We start from the raw sequence: 8,230 nt of genomic DNA, 5'->3' as shown, positions 1-8,230 counted from the left end.
TAAAAAGAGAAATAAGAAATAGAAATGCAGTTGAAAAAAAAAAATTTCCATTACCGAGTCACGAACCCACGAACTCTAGAACACGAACCAGCGGCAACTACAACAGCTTCTGTTGTAAGATAGATATAGTCCAAACAACATTTACTAGTATTTGTACGATTCTTATGACGAACCATTTACAGTAGAGTTTGTAACGTAAACACATTAGTTTATTGCTCTGTACGAATTAGAAAACATCAAATTTTCAGGAAAGTACTTTTAAAAAAGGCTGTAATAGAGGAATGGAAGAAGATCCCACTTCGAATAACTAATAATTTAGCTAATTTAATGCTTAGAAGAGTTACAATACAATTAACGAAGATACTCTTCAATGATGCGATAAAGTTCGGCTCACGGTGCCGTGCCCGTTCCCTGGCCTCGCAGTGTCAATTCGCTAGGTCTCTACGACCTCTCCTACGCGAGAAGATGACACTTTCAAGTGGGTTGTGAGTAGAGCTGCCGAAAACCGAATAAAGACCGAATATTCAAGCGGCTTTCAAGCCGAGTCAAACCGGGACCCGATTTCCGAGCCGAGTCGAGTACTTGAAAAAACCGAGTAGCGTGAAAGATTCAAGCTACCCGAAAGAAACCAAGTAACTTGAATTTTTCAAGCTACCCGAATAGAATCGAGCGGTCCGAAAAAATCAAGCGCCCCGAAAGAACCGGGCAACTCGAATGGTTTCAAGTTTTTCCGAGTACACATGTTAGTCCGCCGCCGGACAACAATGGTATCATAAAAAGGACGTAGCAAACTAGACCCAAAGGAGGTCGACCATCATTTTCCGTATTTCTTATCGGATCTTAACGGATGTATTGCCAATCGATTCCTTATGATATCCCGATGAAATTGGTACCAGACACGATACAATTCAGATTATTTAGAAGGAAATTATACGGAAAAAATGATTTGTACGCTTTTTGCCTATCTTCGTTAAAAATAGTCCGATTTACATAGTGTTTAGTAGCGTTTTCATCAGGAAAACGGAAGGAATCCAACGGCGTTACTCCCGTAATAATACGATGCATATGAAGTGAAATCGGGTGATTACTGAAAGCCATAAACCAAGGGTGGAACCATCCAAAGCGCACGGTGCCGACTTTAACCCACGACGGACCTCAAAGGGTCCGAGCAATAAAGTGTGAAATGTTTGTCATGATATGTTCACATTTTGTTGTGTTTTATAAAAGTTAAAGAAACAAATTGCACTACTGAATTCCTGGTGTTACACTGACGAAAATGGTACAAAACACGATATAATATCGATTAATTTTAATAATTCGTGTAATGTAAATTCTACATATCAAGCTGTTACACAGCAGAAAAATCTTAAAATTCTAACCGAGATATCGGCGAGATACTCATACAAATAATAATTCTTCGATAAAACTTTCTTATTTTAGACTTTTCTCTAATTAAATTTTTACCGATGTATTTGTGAGATTTTTCTGATTTCAATGATGAAATTCATGAAATTCATGAAACGAAACGAAACGAAACGGAACTATCATGTTGATAACAAACTGAAAGAATGACAAAACTTTCATGTTTTAAACAATTATCTGGCAGAAAATAGGCAACGAACGTATATATTGTAGCCTGCTTATTGGACTAATGATAGTTTTGTATTGCATCTTGCATAATAAATGAATAATTTTCGGCAAAATCTCTGACGACAACAAACTCATCGGGATTTAAACTTTCTTTTGAATGTTTCAAATAACTACTTCGATTGTTTGCTATGAAATCATGGACTTGCAATTGCAGCATTTTGTTTTCTAATTCATTAAGAAATGCTGGTATTGAATATTCTATAGGCTCTAAATTAGATCTATCGGTACTTGTCCATTTGTTGCATGAAATAGGTACAATCGAATGATTTTCAAATATACCTTGCAATTGTTTATGAATGGGATTGAAATTGCTTCATTTGAAACATCACAGCGCATATTTGATAACATTTCTTTATATGTGCATGGATAATTACAAGATGTAGGAATTAATTTTTGCTGTTTGGCACCATGAAGCATTAACTTTACATTTTGATGCATTACACATACACACACAGAATGTGTTCCACAGGTTCCGACTATTACATATTCTTTTGAACGAAGCTGAGCAAATTTACTAAAACCAATTTTTATAGATGGATTTTGTTCTTTAAAAAGCAAAAAACGACAAAAATCACAATTTTTTAGCATTAACCCTCCAGCACCGGGCCTGGGTCATTTTTCCGTCGTTTTCCGAAGTCCCATTCTTCTGTGATCGAGAGTGTCGAGCCATGCGTTTACATTGTAACTCGATCCGTAGCAATCAGCTCTCCCCACTATTCTTACTGTTAGCGACAGAAATGTTTCGAACTTTATTGCAAAAGAAGTAGTTTTTGGGACAAAATATTAACAAAAACAATTGGTTATGAGGCATTATTAATATGATTATAATGTTTGCATATAAAAATTTGATTTTAAGCCTTCTTTTGTAGCGCGTATGGACTTGGATTTCGATGCCTGAATAGTGACCCGGCTCCGTCGTTCGTGCGACCGCCCGGTTATCCGAGGGTTAAATTGTAAATAACAAGAAAACGGAACTAATTCTGTGTAATAATCATTTTATCATCATTTCCCTATACATATGTATTTTAGCGTGTTATCTTCTAACAATTCCCCATATTCCAAAATAATTTTAATGTAAAAATTAAATACAAGTATAACATAGTTTTATAAATATGTTGCTTATTTCCCATTATTAAATTTATATTTATAGATACAATATACAGATAACAATATACAGACAATATAGAGTTCTCTTGCAATGCGAATAGTAAAACGCTACAAGGTTTGGGCCGATATATCGACCCCCGGCACTGAAAGAGTTAAAAGAAAAATGTATGACGGCGGGCATTTTTTAAACTTACTACGATACTGAACCATACTGAAAAACGTCTTTAGACTACTGGCACAACACCGCAGCAGAGACGACAGCAGCGCTGCAGTGGACAGCGCGATAGCGAAGCAGCCATATTGTCATACAAATTTTTTGCCAGCTATCTAGTAGTTCTCCTACTGTCCGTTGGTGGTGCTAGCTTACTATATAGTAGTTCACCTCCTCCCCGTTAGTGGCGCTAGTTTACCTCCTGCGCACCCTTAAGGGGAGTTTTTTCTTTTCATTTTTTATCATCAGCAAGACCTGAGGGACCCCCCATTGGGGGGCTGGTTTTCTTCAAACTCAGCTGGAACGCTTCTTTTTTCACTAAAGTTTGAAATTCCGCAGTAACCGCTACTGACCCCCACCCCTCACTTCACTCCTTGGAAAACCTTTTCTATTTAGAGATCGATGGCTCTCTCTGACTAGGGAAAAAACCCTACTCCACCAACTTTCCCACCGTCATTCGCACTTTTTAACAAAAATTTTCCTTCTCGAAACGGTTTTACTCCCGGTAATCGAAAAATTAGTCGGCACGATCTCAACTCGAGTCTGCCTCGAACGGCCTCGGAACCGGAAGTGTGTACATGTAGAATTGAGATATGAAATTCACTGAAATTTCGCATCTATAAAAGTACTCACTCCATGGTGTGGCTCTGTTGTAGTCACATGCTTTTGTTTTTGCCCCTACCAGCCAGTATCAGAGTATCACAGTGTCGTCAGTAACAAAAAAGTAATAATTGTTACGTGCACTTTCACTTGAAGATATTTCAAAATTTAGTAGCAACAATTACTTTTAGAATATATGCTTTACAAGAGTACAATGCATTCAAATAAATCAAAATTATCCAAAAGTATCTTGGAGATGAAGGTAAATCGAAGAAGTAAACACACACAATTAAATTCCTTAAAATTATGTATGACATGTTTTATTGTAATTAACCGTGTATTACTCGTATGGATAGTTTATGAAACGGACTAAAGAGAAAGTAGAAAAGGAACAGTTTCAAGAAGAAGGCGAAGAATATTTCGGAAATGAATTGACAGAACGTATGAAGAAAGTACTGTAAGTTTCTTCTGATTTTTTAATACACATAATATTTTAAATAAAAGTTTTCAAATTAAAATTAACTTATAAGAATTGAGTACTTCTAGAATACACATAAAGTATTTAAGTATTACATCATTTTTCATGGTTTATTTCTTATTAAAGAGACAGATTCATCACTGAACCTAGTTATGTCTTCTGTGAGAAATTAATTGAAGGTAGACTAAGTTTCCAAGGTATGAATCCTGAAATAGAAAAACTAATGGAAGCAGAACAGAACAATAAATGCACGTCATTGGATGTAAAAAAAGAAACAGATGTTTCAGATGAACAAATGGCAGAACGCTATAAAGGATTCAACAAAAATGTAAAACGTGAATATAAATATGAGAAACTTTTAGAAAAAAATAATGATGAATATAAACCAATACCAAAGAAACAAAAGTTTTTGAAACCTCAAGATTAGTATTAAATGAAAATTGTTTATATATTTATTCAAAATGTACTACAAATAGGCTAACTTAATATTTTTACAATTTTAGATAATAAAGAAAAATGTTAGTTACGAAAGTTACATTACTTGGAAGGAGACATAATTATGATAGCAATAGTTTCTTTGCAGATGAAGGTGTCGAGGAAATTTAATTGCCAATTTCATTCTTTTAAATGGAGTGTTCAATTTTTATATCAAAATTAGGTAGAGTAATAAATTTTCAAAGTAAAAAAATTAAGGTAATCTATCCCAAAATTAATAGGTTTTGAGATTTTTAACTTATAAAATAATATTTAAACTGTTGTTTGCTGTTCATTTGTATTAGAAATAATGTACATGTGATATAGCTGTTCAAAGATTATAATTCTATTATAATTCAGTAGCTAATTATCCCAGAAGCATAACTTTTATAAGCAATATTACTTCCTGTTATAAAAAATATCAAAAACGGAAAATGGCCTGTTTTGAGTGCTACACTTTATATTTTTTAACATAGGTTTTTTTTATACTAAATGTATGTGTTTAACTTAATGATATCCAAATATGTAAAATGCCGTTGGTTCATTATTCAATGTATAATGCAGTGCCAGAAACTATTTATTTAATAATGGTTATTTAATGTAATCCCAAAACTGATTACATAATGTGCAAATATAAAGGATTTATATTTCTGTATATAGTTGAAATGAATGTTATATTTCGAATATAAAAGACTATTTAAACAAATTATTAATTTTGTTTTATTTCTGTTAAATCGCGTTCGTCAAGCAAGTTTCTAAAAGTTTCAACAGATAGATTGTCTGTGCCATTTTTTTTTAGCCCTTCTTCCCAAAGCAAATCAAAACTGTTATTAGGAAATTCAACTTCAATATTTGCAAAAATACTTCGTATTTCTTCTTTACTTCTAAGCTGTAGAAAATGATAAAAAAATTATAAAATTTAATTATTATTATTCACATTTATAAGTTTAAGTTTGTTAAATAAGTTAAATTTTTACAAAAATTAATATTTTTAAACATACTTTGGAAAGATCTTTATAGTCTAGGCCATGCTTTGTAAAGATATTTGGAAATATGAGACTGTAAGCAGAAGTTTTATCTTCAGGATCTCTAGATATAATCCCTGCTGTAGGAGTATCTATAAGAATAAACAAAATTTTAATTTTTTTTGTTTTTAATTATTAAATATTTCACATTTTTAAGCAAAGATTAGTTTATCTAAGTATAATGATTCTATGTTCAATTCAGGTTATATAAAGATTGTACTAACTTGTAGCATCTATTCTGTCCATATTCTCTATTGTATCTCTATATGTAGTACTATAGTATTGACATTCTAAAGGTATCCCTATAAAATTTTGATTTAAATATTTCTAACACTACGATTCCTATGTATATTATGTAAATATATTAATAGAATTATTAAATCAGATATTAATACATTACTTTCTTCTTTTGGTAATGTTGGCAAATCATATCTCCAATTTAAAAGATTTAATAATTCTTTATAGTTTATATTCTTTTCCTTGCGTATTTGAAGAAGATCCAACAGTGGTATTAGAAGTACTTGATTTAAATGTATTTTATATTTAGTTAATGTAGAACTAATAATGTCTTCTGGTAACAGTCCTATATAATTCTACAAATATATCAGTTCTCTTTTATTGTTTAGATTAATCGTGAATAAGTCTTGGATGTTTTCTGTTTAATTGATTGAAAACATAACTTTCTATAGAGCACACTCTTTTTAATACCACAAAATGTTTACATTTGATTGTTTACATTTTCAATCATAACTTTTTTCTTAAAAATATCTTAATTATATTAAATATTACTAAAATCCTTATAATTATTAAAAATTGATCTTTAATATTATTGTCAAAACTTGAATTTTAAGTTTAGAATTTAATATAAAATTATCATATTACTTTATCAAGACACAATAGATCTTCATAAATGTCTAAAAATGGAATTTCTGGAGTACGCTTCTTGAATTTTTGACGTAAACTGTTAATATATTGCAAGTATTTTTTTTGTAGTATTGCATCATTATTTATATAACAGTCATTTAAAGCATTTTCTATTTCATTTATTTCTTTTCTTTCACTTGCTTTCCCATGTACCATAGACATGTATGGATATGCGTTTTTGAAATTCCTGAAAAAGTATATTTAGATAGCAGAAAAAAAATTCTATTCAAATTATAAAGGAAAAGTAATATTCTGTAACATTTAAATACATACAACAAAACTTCTTGTACTTCTTACAAAAAGTAAAAGAGTAAAATCTTAAGTGGATATAAACACAAATTCGCTAATGAAATTAAAAAATATGTAAATAAAGTTGGAATGGAAAATTGCATTTCTATTATAATTTATTTATCTCAAATAAGCATTGTACATACACTTTTGTTAGTAATATTCTGTAAGTTTTGTTCTTTGTTTATTATACATTTTCGCTTTTAATAACAATAGAATTTAATCTTCGTATTAAAATAAATTTATCATTAGTGTTTATTCTACCTTACTTCTCCAACACGAGAATGTGAACGGTCCATAAAATCTGCTAAAATAGAATTAGCTACTGTAGTAGAATCAGAATTGATCCATGTTAGAAGCTTTTTTAATTGTGTGCCATTATTGTTGGTACTTTTCGATTTCCCAAATATAAGATTTTCATTGAATGGTTCCTTGTAACTGTAAGTGCAATTCATATCTTATATAGTATGAAATAATAAGCCTCAATTAATCGTTCTATTATCTCATACTGTCTCTTAATTTGCTCAGCAGGCTGATAACTGTTATGACATTGTTTATACAATGCAAGGACATCTGTATTTGAAACATCAGTTTGACTTGATTCTGCTTGAAGTAGTTCAGCCATAGTTGCTTCTAATTATTATAAATCGACAAACAAAAAGATGCTCTAAATGTTAAATGTATAATTATTTCTTTTCATATCCCAATCATAGTAATTAATTTATACCAGACTGAGTTTTTTTTCCAAAAGTTGTTTCCAATGGATTCATACCAATTGGAAGATTTGGAATTTGATCACGTGTTTTACCAACTCCTTTATTCCAATAGCTATTCATTACAGTATTTCTTAATTCAGAGATGATAGTTTGAAATGGCGTTTTTTCATCTGCTTGTAGACATTCTTTTACCTTGAGTTATTTGTTATTTTTATTATCATTATTTATTAAATAAAAAATTGTTAAACGTAAATAAAAGAAGTTATAAAGATTAAAATAAAGTAATGTATTACACCAACTATATTTTTAGTATTGTGCCTTATATTTTTGTGCAATAGAAGATTCTCTCTATGTTTTTCATTATGAATAAGTAAATTCTTCAAAGCTTCCACTTTCTCTTCTAGGGAGTATTCTGTGAAACATTCTTTAATATTGGACACTGTAGGTTTTTTCTAAATGTAAAGAGATCATAATACTATTAAAAATCAACATCTAGTACAATCATATTGATACTGCACAATAGTAATAATGATATATAAGTATTAATCAATATATAGGTAATATTTAGGTGCGCAGGACCCAGAGCCAAACTCCGAGTTGACTTCAGCGACAGTTGTGGAAAAAGTAGGAAACTCCGGGGTAAGGACAGAGAGGGCGATACAAAAATTGCAGGAGAGACGAGAGCAGGACGATTAGGCTAGCATGATTTTTTTTCCAGGATATTGAGGCAAAGAAGCAATATTTTCTAATAATTCTG

At 31.0% G+C, this 8,230-nt stretch overlaps 2 protein-coding genes across 4 annotated transcripts; one reads left to right on the top strand and one right to left on the bottom strand.

Annotated features, from left to right (window-relative positions):
- Window positions 1-2,619: 2,619 nt before the first annotated feature.
- LOC128882156 (M-phase phosphoprotein 6-like) lies at window positions 2,620-5,175 on the top strand. Of its 3 annotated transcripts, none has more exons than XM_054133728.1 (4): window positions 2,620-3,830; window positions 3,925-4,025; window positions 4,173-4,374; window positions 4,550-5,175. In XM_054133728.1, exons 1-4 carry the CDS (start codon window positions 3,765-3,767, stop codon window positions 4,601-4,603), a joined length of 423 nt encoding a protein of 140 aa, XP_053989703.1. In that variant the 5' UTR covers window positions 2,620-3,764; the 3' UTR covers window positions 4,604-5,175. The 3 variants fall into 3 exon arrangements, with proteins under 3 accessions (XP_053989703.1, XP_053989704.1, XP_053989702.1); XM_054133729.1 differs by having other exon boundaries at window positions 2,623-3,830; window positions 4,173-4,381; XM_054133727.1 differs by having other exon boundaries at window positions 2,634-3,830; window positions 4,173-5,175.
- A 148-nt stretch (window positions 5,176-5,323) lies between these two features.
- LOC128882155 (EF-hand domain-containing family member B-like) lies at window positions 5,324-7,925 on the bottom strand (the record flags this gene model as incomplete). The annotated part of the gene is made up of 5 exons (XM_054133726.1): window positions 5,324-6,656; window positions 7,022-7,195; window positions 7,267-7,390; window positions 7,485-7,671; window positions 7,767-7,925. Coding segments are annotated over 5 exons (882 nt in total), but the record flags the coding sequence as incomplete, so codon positions are not given.
- Between the last annotated feature and the right edge of the window lie 305 nt (window positions 7,926-8,230).

This window comes from Hylaeus volcanicus, unplaced genomic scaffold (assembly GCF_026283585.1).
Source record: "Hylaeus volcanicus isolate JK05 unplaced genomic scaffold, UHH_iyHylVolc1.0_haploid 27440, whole genome shotgun sequence".
NCBI classification, from domain to species: Eukaryota; Metazoa; Arthropoda; class Insecta; order Hymenoptera; family Colletidae; genus Hylaeus; species Hylaeus volcanicus.
The sequence above is the reverse complement of the archived record's forward strand: the minus strand, read 5'-3'. Positions and strand labels throughout refer to the sequence as shown.

What these genes read in the sequence shown, in the direction of transcription:
- LOC128882156 (XM_054133727.1), top strand. Translation starts at nt 3,765, where the DNA reads ATGCTTTACAAGAGTACAATGCATTCAAATAAATCAAAATTATCCAAA. An exon ending in AAAGTATCTTGGAGATGAAG is followed by an intron (nt 3,831 to 3,924) that starts GTAAATCGAAGA and finishes TCGTATGGATAG; the next exon opens with TTTATGAAACGGACTAAAGA. An exon ending in GAACGTATGAAGAAAGTACT is followed by an intron (nt 4,026 to 4,172) that starts GTAAGTTTCTTC and finishes TTCTTATTAAAG; the next exon opens with AGACAGATTCATCACTGAAC.